Raw genomic sequence first — 15010 nt, forward strand, 5'->3', positions numbered from 1 at the left:
TTACTCTAGCCATCCGGGACTTTTCTCAGTTCTTCTAATGTACCCTGCTCTCCCTCACCTCTGGGCCAACTCTTATTTATTCTTCTGGTCTAATAACCTAAATGTCACTTCCTCAGGGTGGAAGGGGATCTTCTGTGACTCACCAGTCAAGGCCTCTGCGCCCCTTGCCTGTGTTCCCGTACCACCTTGAATTTCTCCTTTCATAATTGCTCACACCTGAGAGTACTTATTTGCTCTCTGTCAACTGTGCTGGATTATGAGCTCCATGAAGGCTCCACTTCTATCTTACTCAGTGTTGTATCCCCCAACTTAGAAGGGTACCTGGCACTCTTTATTTGCTGAATAAATTTACTGTGGTTTAGCAAGGCATTTTGTTGGCTACCCTGGATCTAACATTAGAACTCAGAATTTATTTTCTCCTGTGGAAACATGAAACCTAAATAAACTTGGAATAAAATTAGTTTGTAAAATGGAGAGTGTAGATAGACAGATCTAAGCGTATGGAGTTACTTAATCAAATATTTAAAAACTTTTCAAAATATAATATATGAAGTCGAACAAAACCTGAAGTCTTTTAGACAGCCTACAGACACATACCTTAACTGAAGACCAAAACTGTCGTTGAAAAAACAAGTAGGGCCCAGAGTTTTTATTTTCCAAGACACTAAGAAAAAAGGGGAAACACTCCATCATCAAATGTTTTAAATGTTAGTGCCATCTGATTCCCAGAAGAAAAGATTTCAGCAAGTAAAATAGGTGAACCAAAGAATTAAGTAATTTTTCAAGTTTTCAAACAATTACATTCCAGAACATAGTAAGTTTAAAAGGTAACGGAAATTTATTCTGAGATAATAAGGGAGAACAAAGAGCATTACTTGCTTTATTCTGCTTAAGGGAACGATTTATCCCACTGAGCTAGTCTCTTTGGGCTACAGGTTTACACTACATAGGTAAAGTTTATATTTCAAACTACCTTTAGTTTTTCCAGAATCTAAGAAGCCTTCTCTGGAAGATAATGGAGAATATCATCATCTTTAGTGTTCTTAAGAGTTACTTACTTTTTGGGATATAAGGGCATGAATACATCATCGTCTAAAGTTCTCCTCATTCTCAATAGAAGTGCTTTTAGGTATACCTAAAAAGTTAAAAATAGATCACACATTTTAACAAGGGTTATAATGAAAGTTAACTTTTAGAAAATAAAAATCAGCTATATGCCAAATCATATAAGTAACTGAGTATTCAATTTTGAGTGAACTGTCTTCTCTAATTTTTTACTTTCTTCAGTGAACCCCTTAATCTACCATATAAAGATTTTTAAGACCGGACACATAATCTGGTTCTTCTCAAAATGAAGTCAGTGAAAATACAACAGTGATAACGAGCACCTTTTCCAGTGTCAAAATAGCTCATAAGAATGCACACTGAGGGATGGCAGAAATTTGAAGTTTGGGAACTAGTTAAAAAACAATCTTAGTGGTATTAAATGCTGTTCAAATGTTTTAGCATTTAAATCATCATTACCCATTCTACTAGTTTTACACTTTTCTTTTTTCTAAAAAACGAGTTCTTAAAGGAATGTTTGATTAGTCCGATTGGGAGTGTGGGTGTGGCGGTGAGGATGAGAGAACAGTACAAGCGGGAGGCTGTCTTAGACGAGTAATATTATCCTCTGTATACATATTTCAAACTGAAAACTACTATCTCAAATTTTGTATATTTCAGGCTATAAAGGATTGGATGACCCACGTGGGAGAATCAGATTTTCAGGTTGGCTTAGAACCTAACCACTTATTTTTCTCAACTCTTGCTGATTTTCAAAAGGAGATGGTAAAACTCAAAAAACAAAACACAAACCTTTCATAGATAATAATTAAATTACCTGCGTATTTTTGTTTTCTGCATTCACTACTGAAGGATATCCATTTATTAATTTTAGTGTAATTCCAACCATTCTTGAAGTCTGTGTTGTAGAAAAAGGGTCCCACATATTTTCAGCTATCACTATTGAAAAAAAGTAGGATGTGCTGAGATACAGAAGTAAATTGCAGCGCACTTAAATCTGATGTTAAGCAGTCCTCAACTTAGAAATGCCAATCCTGATTTATTTTTTCTCTCTTTAGAGAGAATAACCTTCAGTCATCTTTGTTCTATTAACTGTGGAAATGTTGCAGATTAGGCAAATACGGAGAGAAGATAGATTCCTCTTACTTTCTGCCACTCAGTGAAAGTAAAGATGGGGGGAAAAAGAGTTTCCATATCCTAGGACATGTTGTCCCAGCATCAAGAATTTCTAACCAAACTCGAAACTTACTTTTAATATCATAAATAGGTTCTTGTCTCAATGTTTCCTAATCTCTTGTGAGAAATTGATGAAAATAATGAAATTTTGCTCCCCAGAAAAATGCATAGCCCCCCCAGCTATGTATTCACTTTTGCTTCAGGCAGTCTTTAAGAGTCTCTACAATTCGCCTGTGGATCAGTTACTGACTCCATGGACTGCCCCAAGGTAGTCTGCAAGTCCTAGGTTAAGAGACGTCTACCTTTTAGCCATCTCTGGGCCCGGCTGTAACTTAATCATTTATAATGTAATCTCTATGGGGAAATACATGCTAACTTAAAAAAAATCTTAAAAATAGATTTGAGAAACCCATGTGTTTGAATATTCAGTTCAGAAATCTCTACCTGTTAGTTTAGGAAGAATCACCTTTTCCACAATGGTAGGCAACAGCGCAACATCAACATCATCTTTTTCTTGCTCTCGTTCCTCACAACCATAAAACAGCAAAGATTCAAACCACAGCATAGTCTCAAAGTCACGACATTTTGCCTAGAGAATATTGAAAAGGTTATACAAACATTTAAAATAGTGGCCACTTCTGCTTCTAGCCAGGATAAGAGCAAGAGGAAGTGGGTTTAGTCTTCAGTCATAAACAACTAAAAACTGGACAAAACATATGAAACATCTATTTTCAGACAATGGACCACAGGCAGTACAAGACTATGACCCCTGAAAGAAGGGAATTAAATGAGGCGAGCTCCTGGCCAGGAGAGCAGAGCAGCTGGGGGATCACAAGCAGAGCACGGTCGTGCTGGTTGAGGAGACAGAAGTTGGAGTCCAGGAAGGCTGGGACAGCTGCAAGCTGTGGGCAGAGGAGAGGGCTACACGGAAAGAGAACTCCTGAATGTACACAAGTCCCCTTGAGCTTATGCTGTACGCTAAGACACACACACACAGGGTAAAACTCCACAAGATCTGGCAAAGAGTACCTGGGAGCTGGGAGCTGAATGGTTCCCAGAGCTCACTTTTTTTCAGTTGTTTCCATGGTTTCAACCTCAGCCCTCTTTTCCTTATAGTTTACACATTCAACCCAGCCTATCTCATTCATGCCCACAGCTCCACCCATAGGTTGGTGAGTTCCAAAACCATATCTTAAACATGACCACTAGACGTATCTAGTCAATTCTAGTCTCCTCCCTTATGTCCCAGGCCAATAGTTGCTACTGATTCCTAACTTTATCAATTTGCCTCCTCCTCCCAATTTCCATTTCCACTGACTTAGTTCAGGTCCTCATTTCACACCTGCCTCAGTGAGCTTTCCCATGAGAGTCTAAGGTATTCTGGGATCAAAGGACCAAGTTCTTACCATTCAGTTATGTTCATATCCCAGTGTCATTACATATAATCTTAGTTGACTGCAAAAGGTATTGTATATAAATTGAAAAACAATAGACAGCTCTCTTGAGAAGGGAGGGAGCATAAAAGGAAAGATCCTAAGATCTTTCTGTACCAATTATAGCTACAATCTGTATCACTTACAGCCCCATGCCCTATCTCCCCTGAAACATACTTTGCTTAAGCTTCTATCTCCAGCTTTGAGATTAAAATCACCCAGGCATCATGTTATACTGCTTTCTAACAGTGACAGAAGCCACCCACCTCAAGAGGAGTCCAAGTGAGAAGCTGCAGCCTTATGAGGGGGTTGAACAACTTCGGCAAACAAAGGCCAATGTAAGCATCCTTGTAGGACATGTAGTATTTTGAACGCCAGGCTTCAAACTGGGATTTAATACAGTCAATTGAATAGAAACTCTCAAGGACATCTTCAAAAACTTTGCTGGATTCTTTTGAAATGCGATCTAAAAAAACAATAACAAAAAAACCACACAGAGAACCATAATTTAGTATGCAGGAGAAAAAACACAGTTCAATATTTTCAGCGTTTTCTTTGTAGCTTGAGTATCAATAAGACAGACTTATTAACAAATAAATAATTGTTAATTGCAATTTAAAAGAAGGGATAAACTTGGGGCCAGCCTGGTGGTTAGCAGTTAAGACTGTGTGCTCCGCTTCAGTGGCCCAGTGTTCATGGGTTTGGATCCCAGGCATGCACCTACACACTGCTCATCAGGCCATGCTGTGGCAGCATCCCATACACAAAACTGAGGAAGACTGACACAGATGCTAGATCATGGCTAATCTTACTCAAGCAAAAGAGGAAGACTGGCAACAGATGTTAGCTCAGGGTGTCTTCCTCACCATAAAAACAAAAAAGAAAGAAAAGAAAGGATAAACAGAGATAAGTTTAGATTCCAAATGTCTTTTATGCAAACCCAAGTGCAGGTGGTCTTCATTTCACACGGTTCCAATATGTACCATTTTCTGTTATCACACTTCAGTTAAATAACGCCTGTCCCCCAACAACTCAGATCAAATTTCAGTTACCATGGTAGATTAACTGCAGTAATTGCTGCTAACTCTTCAGTCCACAAATCACTGTGTAAATGACAGATGTGCATCTTAATCAGTAACCAATCATATTGCTTCTTTCAAAGTCTGTTGGTGATTGCAGTAACTGACCTAGAAAAGTATCAGCAATGGATGCTAGGATCTTTAAGTGAAAGGTTATTTGATGCCTCCCATGACTTGGGAAAGGGGATCTCTATAATGGAGAGACCTAGTGTGACAACTTAATCAATCTTAATTAACATTGCTAATAGTGGAACAATCTAACATTGGTCATGTGATATTATGCAATCTTATATGAAATATTCTTGCCAAAAAAAGGTTTAACCTGAATCTAATCAAGGCTTCAGACCTAAATTTCAGTTTACAAGAAATACAGTGAATGGAAGAACAAGTTTCCTTAATACCACAAGGAAACAGACAAATACAGAATGTAGGACGTTCTGCAAGTCAAGTGGCCTGGTCTCTTCAAAAGTAATGTCTTAAACAAGTAAGTAATAGGGGCGTGTGTATGTATAAGGTAGCCGTGGATATTCATTAATTCTAGATAAAAAGATGTAACAACCAAATACAGGGCAGGAACCTTGTGTGGATCCTGGTTTAGAAAATAGAACAACCCAGAAAAACAGTCAAAAAGTGTTTTTTGGGGGCTGCTGAGGAAAACTGAATACAGAAATGATATTTAAAAATTTTAATTTTCCTTTTTGTTGTTTTTTGGTGAGAAAGATTGGCCCTGAGCTAACATCGGTTGCCAATCTTCCTCTCTTGTTTCTTCCTTCTCCCCAAAGCCCCAGCACATAGTTGTATACCCTAGCTCTAAGTCATTCTAGCTCTTCTAGGCAGGACGCTGCCACAGCATGGCTTGATGAGCAGTGTGTGGGTCTGCACCCAGGATTCGAATCGGTGAACCCTGGGCCGCCAAAGTGGAGTGTGCCAACTTAACCATTCAGACACGGGGCTGGCCGATAGTTAATTTTCTTAGGCGTGATAATGGTATTGTGATTAGGTAGAAAAATACCCTTGTTTTTAGGAGACACATGCTAAAGTTTTTAGAGGGAAGTGCCATGATGTCTATAAGTTACTTTTAAACGGTTCAGCAAAAGGCACACATATCGATATATAGAGTTAAGGCAAACTTGGTTAAATGATGGTAGAATTGTTGAATCTGCGTGATAGATACATGAGTGATCACTGTGCCACTCTTTCAAATTTTCTGTATGTTTAGAAATGTTCACTCTAAAAAGTGGGAGAAAAATAAGTTTCTCCGACTAAGTTCCAAATGGCTTGCAACCAATATAATTCCAAATAATTATAGCCAACAGTGGAAAATGAAGACTTTTATTTGGGGATCCTTCTGGAAATGCCTGGCACATAACAGTACCAACTAATTCTCTTGGTTGAAATTAGTGGGGACTCCCAAAATCAGGAATTTCCTTCAGGGCTGAGTGTCCTACTGCCAAGTTTTACTTTTCCAGACCGGACAGGCTGCATCAGGGCTGCCCTTGGAATCCGACACATCTGTCACTTAAAATTCTACAACGCTTAAGAATAATGTCATTTACTATGTGAATACTAAATAAACCCCACGACAAGGTGTTACCACTATTTCTGAGAACTATCAAGGTATTTATTAATAAAAATGAGTGTAAGTTTTAACAATGAAGAAAAAGGTGCCTAGTTCTAATGCAGACGCCATGAAACTTCAAATTATTTCATGGTAAAAACCACATCTAAGTAGAAACCAAATTGACAATAAATTTCATTTCCAAATAAGTGTCTAACCTTTTTCCAGATTGAAATTTGTAATATCTGTAGAAGTTTCTTCATCATCACTGGAAAGGCCTTCAAGGTGATCTGCCATCTTACCGGTTTGCTCTCTGGCTTGTCTACGACGAGTCCTAAACAACAAACGTCAAGTTCGCAAACCACAACAAAGACATTGCTCCCTTCACAAACCAACCAAAAGACAGCATTTTTAGAATTACCTCCTGGCCTCCCGTTCTGCAATCCGACGTTTTGCATGCTCTTGATACAGTGCCCGATCTCGTCCAAAGGAATCAAGATTTGGTGCCATCAAAGCTTTATCTGTAAAACAATAATGGTTAAAATTAAAAGCCTTCCTTCAACAACCTTGAGGAAAGAGTTTGCACAGAATAAGCCATAATGACGGACTGCTTGCTAATCTCAACAGCAGGATTCTGCAGTCAGTGGTAAACCAGACAGTTTGCTAGTTTAGAGCAAATCTCACTATTATTCCATGCTCCCATGAAAAGGAATAGAAAAATTAACGGAGAGTTCAACAACCCTACACAAAGGCAACTGAGTTTAATCAGGTTTTACTCTAAGTAACAGAACTAGTTTATGCTATCATGATGACCAAAAATTAAAAATCTAAATTACCTGTTCAAAGAGAAAAACAATAGATTATTTTTTTAAGGAAGAAGAACTTGAGCATCACATGCTGAATGATATGAAATGACAGCAAAGAAACACAAGGAGGATGAGAAAAAAGCTTTGTTGCATTTACTAATCTATTTTATTCTAATTTTGCTTTGTAGAAATTTATTCTCTATTACTATGTTTAAGGGCAGAATCAACATGTAGACTGAAAATCATATCCGAGTATGACCACCTTATGTTTTCTCAAACACTACTCTTTCAAAGCACAACTTCTTTATTTCTTCTTTTCCCTATTTTCTCTCTCTTTTTTAACTTTTTAGGACAATTTTCTAGCTTTAGCTTCTAACTTTCCTATTTAAATTTCTATTTCAGTTACCATATTTTCAGTTTCCAAGACATAAAGGTTCTTGTTCTTAGAACGTTCCTTTTCTATAGCATCCTCTACTTGTGTTATGTGTCGGATACCCTCTGTTATCCCCCTGAGAATATCAATGACGTTTTAAATTTTCTTCTGCCACCTGCCTTGTCTTTGTTCCCTCAGTCCCTCTGGTTCCATTGCTTGTGTTGGACTCTCTGATGATCATTAACTACCTCATACATAACAACAAGACTGGAAATTCTGTGGACAACAGGTAGGATTTGTCTAACAAAGGCATCTCCGTCACATTACTGGGTAGAAAGTCAACTCTTGCGTTGGGGGCCCCCAGATGTTAGTGTCTCAGGGTCTTTTCTCTGGACCCATTCTCTTTCTCCAGAGAAGAGTCCTCTAGTCTCTTGCCTAGGGTAGAAGGAGGAGTGGGGAAAACATCTGTCTGCAATACTTCCCTGATTTCTATATTTCAGTTCCACACTATAAAGATATTCTGTAATATATGAGGTAGAAATGGCAATCAAACAACCCAAGAGACAGGAGGGGGGAAATCACATGCAAAATGAAAGACATCACTTTAAGCCTTTGGCATATTTGTTCCCTGGTATCAGAAATGTGTCACCAATAGCAGCAACAGAAAAGATAAAACCAAAAAGTAGCTCTCTACTTCAGTGTAGCCTAACTATCCTAGACACTACTATTTTTAAAAATTGACTTTCTTACTGAGTTTTTCATTCCTATTTCACAACAGCTCAGATATTAGGAAGTAAGATTGTTCCAGAGTTCACTAATTATGAAGAAAGGTTAGTAGAGTAAATAAGAAAAATGCCCCAGCCCTACCTCAACTGTGGGTTCACTACACACCATAGATGAATTAACTAAAAAATCCCAAACAGAAATGACTCCTGTCTCTTTAAGAGGGATCTTTCATTACCGAAATATTTTAAAGAATATTTATTACTCTAATAAAGATTTACAACGATGCTATGTTTATAGATTTTATAAAATACGCATTGAGGGAGATATGAGTAGATAACTCAAGTGACAGCCTCCTTCAATTCTGTAAGAACTATATGCAGTAATTGTGGTGTTTATAAATCTGAACAGATGGATTTCAGGCTTTTTTGTTTCTTTAAAAAGAGATCAGAAATAGAATTGATACTTCAGTGTCCCAAGTAATTTTCCTCAAATCTTTGGCAATTAATGAATACTCCCTCTAGGGCAGTATTTTTCACTTTCTCATTATCTTTCGATTTCTTTCCAAATCTCAGTCTAATTAACATACATCATTCACCCCTTATTTGAATTCCACAGTAAGTAAATAGCTTCAAATTATAAAGAACAGATTATGGGCAAGAAAAGTACTTGATAAGATGCATAGCTCACATAAACCATTTAACTTAAAAGGAAATTACTTCGCTTCATAGGTATAATGGTTACCTGTAATCTGCCCCAGAAATCTGGTTCTGTCTGGATCAAAAGTGATCTGGGAGGGATGCATTAGTCATTTAGGTGCCTGCCCAATACAGCAATAATCCAATTTAAGCTTTTGTGGCAACAAGAGGAGGTCAAAGCCATTCTTATGGCTCACGTCTGAGTCAGAATCAGCTCTGAGGGCCACATTACCATCTCTTTACGGTGCTCCAAAACCCATCCAACATACAGGAGGATGCCTTCTCAGGGATCCAATGTCTATCTAATTTAGAGGACACCCTGAATGACAAAGGATGGTTTTCAGAAAGAATAACACTAGGGCCCTTTGCACTTGGATCATCCAGGGTGGCTGTTTAACATGCAGATTACTGGACACTATCCAGGACCTAGACAGAATCTCTGGGGATAGGACCAGGAAATCTGCATTTTAAATAATACCATGGGTAATTCTGATAGACACTTCTATTTGACAACTGCTGACATAGGGAACAAAGAGATGACAAAAGAAGCCACAAGAAATCCATGCTAGGAAAATTCCTATTAGGGCACCCAAGAATATGAAGGGCAATGGAAAAATGGAATTAAATGGTTTAAAAGGTCTGATTAAAGCATCTTAACTAAACTAGTTAATAAGAGGTTTCCAATTAATTTTGGTTTTCCATATACATCATAATGAAAAGAATATAAATTCAATTTCTAAATTTTTTCACTAAAATTTCAAGAATTGCAGGCATCAGTTGACTTACTAAAAAACCCAATATATAAGGCAAACTAGAAAATAGAAAAAATTTTTAAATACAAAAAATTTTGCCTTATCCAAGGGGTGAAGCTAAAAATTAGTCCCCTAACCTTGGAGTTGTATCACTTGTTATATAATAACCCCCCCCACCCCCCAAAATTCCCCAGTCCCTAAACTCAAAATCTTTCATTGTGGTCAACAATAGCATTTGTAGTGGTGTTATGAACAGGATGGAAATGGTGGGGAAATCATCTAGGGCCAAAGAGATAGTGGTCTTTGTCTAAACTCTAAAGAATGAAAAAATACACCCAAAGAAGAATAAGATTGATAGAATATTAGTACATGTTTTTGAGCTCCTTTGAGAAGCTATATATTCTTAAACACAATCCAAGTACATGCTGTTATAATTTTTAGATCTACCTGACACAAGAGCAGGGAAATTTATTTCTTTAAAAAAAAAAAACAACGCTCTGAGATCTCTAATTTTCAATTAGGCTGTACTAAGTAAACAAGGTTGTTTAATGAATAATAAAAACCTTCAAGATGGACTGACTTGAATGGCTTGAAAACTCCGAAGATTCATCTTTAATATCATCTTGTCGTCTTTGGACAAGGCGGGAAGCTCGCTGTTTGTACAGCTGATGTATTGCTGATTCAAGTTCATTAATCAGTGGCACCTGTAAAAATACAACACACTCCGTAACACCAAACTCCTCAGCTGCTTCCTTATTTGAGGGTTCCATACTATTTCCGGATTTCTGAAAAAGTACCCTCTACGGATCATGATCATGAATTCCCTTTGGGACACAAGCACAATTCAGTTTTACGATGTTTAGGAAACATCACTTCTTCTCTTAATCCATACACAGAGCTATAATGTCCAGTGCCTAGTTATTGGAGCAAAAGTTTGGTTAGGAAACTTAACACTTCAATATTAGTAAAGAGAGCAAGTAAAGAAATGTCAAAAATTTTAGTGCTTTTCTTTTAGAATAAAGTACTTGGAAGTTTTTTAAAGTCCATTTTTAGTTTTCCAGCAGCATGATCTCTCCCTCACAATTTTTGTAGTTTAAAATAAACCATTATTGCTGTATGATATCAAAAATACGCACAGTTCTATTAAGAACAGGGGTCTGCTAACTGACCAATTTTGGACACTTAAATTGCCCTGCCACTCCTTTGCACCAAGTACCTTACAGTAACCTTACACTATTTTGTAGCTTTATTATACATTTTAAATGTAAACTGCATTTATTTACATTAATAAGGCAAATAAAATTTCTAGCTATCACTAACCTGTCTAAAATCAATACATCTCAAACTCAGAAAGATCTATTATGTAATAAATTTTTCCCTATTGTGTAATAAAATAATAAAACTCTTCACATGAATTGTCAGTTTACAAAGTCAATAAGTTTTTCCAGGTTACTATCCATAGCTGAGCATTCACTTGGTTCATATGGAATACAAAAGGTTATAGAATGAGACCTGATTTAGAAAGAAAAAAACAGAAAACTTTCTCTTTATAAATACCTTATGTTATAACCAAATGCTATGAAACTTTCACAAAACACTAATGACCACTACACATACCTGAGGAAACCAGAAATTCTAGTTTCCTGATGGTTAGTGCAAATGGAAAACACATTACTACTTAGAGTTTGGGAATACTGGCACCAAGTGTTATAGCAGCTTCCTGAACTGAACAGACTGCAAATGGAAAACAAAAAAAGGCAGGTGGAATACAAAGATGTCTGTAATAAAAGCAATTTCATACACTTGCACGATTCCATTGCAAAGTAGCAAATGTTTACAGAAGGTCAAACTGACGGAGTAATTTTCTTCTTGAATATGCCACAGCATGGGCAACAATGTCCCCAAATGTGCACTGATTATTTTTGACAGCTGAGCCCAGAGACACTATCTTTAAAATGAGCTATAATCCATTTTCTAAGCAATTACTGCCATTATCATTGTAACTTACACTTCACCACCCCCTCATTTTTTTTCAAACCATGCAAGACTGCAGACAAATGTACCTATGTGCCTAACGGGAGTCCTTGAGCCCTGGACACCGCTGACAGTCCTCTGCTGCAAGAGCTACACACCTCAGGTTGCACGAGACAGAATTATTCAATTTCTACTTAAAATCCTGATAACGTAATTTTCCTGTTTAGGTAACTGAAATGCCTTTTAACAAAGCCCAGAGAAAATTCTATTGAGACAAAAAGACCTAAAACACATTTTCAGCTCTTATTCATGTTTCTTAACGATACTGATTTATCACAAGAGTATGCACAGTGACAATTTCTTTACCCTCTCCAAACTTAAAACTGTTATTGACTATTATTATTGCAAGACCAAATTTAAGGCGAAGAACACAAGAAGGAAGATGACGATAGGGAAACAAAACAATGGAAAGTTAAAATGATCTGCAAATAATTAAAAATCTAAGTTCAAAACCACTTCAGCTTTTATAACAAAAGAGGGAAAAACAAAGGAATGTTTATCTTTTTATGGTCTTACTCTGAAACAATATTTTTGTAGTATAACTGAAACAAATATTCAAATCTATCTAAATGTTCCTTAATATTTCCAAGATGACAAGTTATGACATTATTAACTCAGGAGCAGTCTCTTAAAAAAACTGAACGTGTAGGAAAATGTCAAAATGAAATAAAATACTCATTTTTAAAGGAGGGGATCTTTTAATTAAAATGTAGTCACTGTATAATATATAAGGTTGAAGATATGCTCCAAAAACATTTACCTAAGTGACTCTGTGAAACCATATTAGCACAATCTGAAGTAAACTTCTCTAGTAACAGGGTAATCAATGCAAGATAAGTACCCTACTAATTGTTTGTAAAATAGTCAGCAATTGAAAACCATATGAACTAGATGTCTACTAGTCTCTCTAACCCAAGCATGGTATAATCCAGCTGAATATTACTGTCAATATTTCTTAAGAGTTCAGTTTGCAATTATGAGTAAGTTTACTCAAGTAAGTTCCAAAGCAAAGGCCAAGATATTTCAAGAAAGAACTACACAGGGACAAACCTCACTTATAAAGTATCACTTAAGACAAAGATCCTTTCTCTAGTCACAAAGGTTATTAGACCAGCTCCCATCATGCCCAATAGGCTCAAAAGGGCTTTAATAGCAGGAAGGACACAACCACTGGCTCTGACACTTAAGTCCCCTTCCCATCTTGACTCTAGCCCTCTGCACAGAGTCAAACCTATGTTTCTTTCCCACTCCTGTTCTTGTCACCCTAAGCCACTCATCTGCCACAAGATACCATAGCTCAGACTGTAATTGTTTCTCCAGAAATCAAGAGGATAAATTCTACAGAGAGGACCTGATGAATGCTGTCTCAGCCTGCATCTCACCACAGACCAGCTAGAACCATTAAGATTCACGAGAAAGATACAGTTTGGCAGTGTTCTTTTGCCAGCCTTTGGCTTTAGGGTATTAAAGTAATCAACAGAGATAATAAAAAGTTAAGATAATCATTTAAACATACCATATGCTTACAGATTCTATGCTAATCCACATAGCCAATAAGGGAAAATGTGTCTTCTAATCCTATATGACTTTAAAGACAGGATATTCAAAGCACCATGATTTTATTTTTTTTAAAAGATAAAGCTGCAATGTCCACAAATGCTTTTAAAGCAATGCATCAAACAATACATTTACCTCAAAGAAGGAAAATCAATTAAAAGGTCATTTAAGAAGAAAAGGGATTCTGTATGCAGCTAATTTTAAAAATGCAAACAATAAATGGTGCAATAGAATGCAAAAAGTTGTGCCAACTGACTATCATACTAAAAAAATAAACTTGGAAGAAATGAGACCTTAAAAGAAATTATGGCCAATGAATGGTTTCTGAAATGGATGAAGCATAGGCTTACTTAGATGAAAATTATTAGCAATGACAGCCAGCTTTATCTAGAGTAAAAAATAAAAATTAATAAAAAATTTGCAACTTTATGCATATTTGGAATTACTTGTAGAAACAGTTTAAAGAGAAGTTTAGACTGAAAGACAATTCCATCAGATGAGTCCCTTATATTCTAATAATTCAGGGCAGGCCAATAATCTACCACTACATTAAGGCAGGACCTGCCAAAGTCTCATTTAAATGTGTTCTGAGTTATCTTTTTTTGTCGTCAACAAAGGCACTATATTGCCCCCAAGATAGAATGCCGCTAATGAAGTGAAGAAGATGAAGCATGACTTTTCATCACTTCTAAAGTCGAATGCAATGGATATTCTAAACTTCTAAAGCTGATATTCAGTGTATTTCTGAAAAATACAGAAATGATCTACACAAGGCCACCTAGACCTCCCTAATTTTGCCTTATTCAAAGAGATTAATATTTTTACATTCTTACCTTTTCACTGAAACACTCAAGCAAGTCTTGGACATACCCTCGCATTTCTTGCAAAAATTTATACCGTTCACCAATACCCCCAGAAGACCCTTCTAATCTTTCAATAGCCCTGGTAGAGTCCACTCGGCTTTGTAGATGCTTCTCATGCTGCTGTCGATTTGTTTTGTGCAGTTCTTTCATGGAGTCCAACCTTAAGAACACAAAAGGATAAATATAACACATTTACATCCAAAAGTCTATGCTGTCAGAGACTCTTGCAATATTATAATAATGCATTTAGTTCCACTATTAGAATATAAGAATACTTGGAGTGGCATCTTTTCATCTGTACCGCTTTTTTCTCAAGAAATGGCAGTTTACAGACTTCATATAAAGTTATTTGGTGAGCTAACCAAAATCTCACTGTTTTGCTTTGCCCCCCATAGCTTGACTATACTTTTTCAGAGTCCAAGAGGTACAAACTCAGAACTGTCTTCAACAAGATCATGGAGTGGCATTTTTTATAACTTTTCGAGGCTTCCACAGAAGTAATCCAAGAAGGTAGCAGAACAAAGTATGAAGTCATCTTCTGTTTAGCTTTTGAAGATGGGCCAGGGAATCTTCTTCGCCGATATCCTGCATTGGCTACCCCAGACTACATGTTGCCTGAGGGAACAGTAAGCTAGAGGACAGGTCTTTAAGAAGTTGATCTGCCCTACCTGTCTTTAAGCTGTTTCTTTACCAAATCAATAGTAACGGGAGTCATCTCATTACTGGGAGTTTTGAAAGGGACTGTATTATCTGTTTTTTGAGATTTGGCATCAGATGATCCATAGGCTGTATAACTATAAGGAATGCCATAGGATGAACCATAAGGCATTGTCTGGTAAGTGTTCTGGTAGTACATATTCACTTCAGTGGGCTGACTTGCTTGAACCTAGAAA

General features: G+C 36.9%; 1 protein-coding gene across 1 annotated transcript in view; it reads right to left on the bottom strand.

Annotated features, from left to right (window-relative positions):
• PAXBP1 (PAX3 and PAX7 binding protein 1) overlaps nt 1-15010 on the bottom strand; it is a 35795-nt gene that overhangs the window by 9757 nt on the left and 11028 nt on the right. The window contains exons 6-15 of the mRNA XM_023630046.2: nt 14786-15003; nt 14088-14277; nt 10244-10367; nt 6733-6832; nt 6530-6645; nt 3941-4140; nt 2686-2830; nt 1883-2004; nt 1059-1135; nt 598-664 (exon numbers count right to left, since the gene is read on the bottom strand). Of these exons, the coding sequence (XP_023485814.2) occupies nt 598-664; nt 1059-1135; nt 1883-2004; nt 2686-2830; nt 3941-4140; nt 6530-6645; nt 6733-6832; nt 10244-10367; nt 14088-14277; nt 14786-15003 (1359 nt within the window). The remainder of the gene's footprint in view (nt 1-597; nt 665-1058; nt 1136-1882; nt 2005-2685; nt 2831-3940; nt 4141-6529; nt 6646-6732; nt 6833-10243; nt 10368-14087; nt 14278-14785; nt 15004-15010) is intronic.

This window comes from Equus caballus, chromosome 26, assembly GCF_041296265.1.
Source record: "Equus caballus isolate H_3958 breed thoroughbred chromosome 26, TB-T2T, whole genome shotgun sequence".
NCBI classification, from domain to species: domain Eukaryota; kingdom Metazoa; phylum Chordata; class Mammalia; order Perissodactyla; family Equidae; genus Equus; species Equus caballus.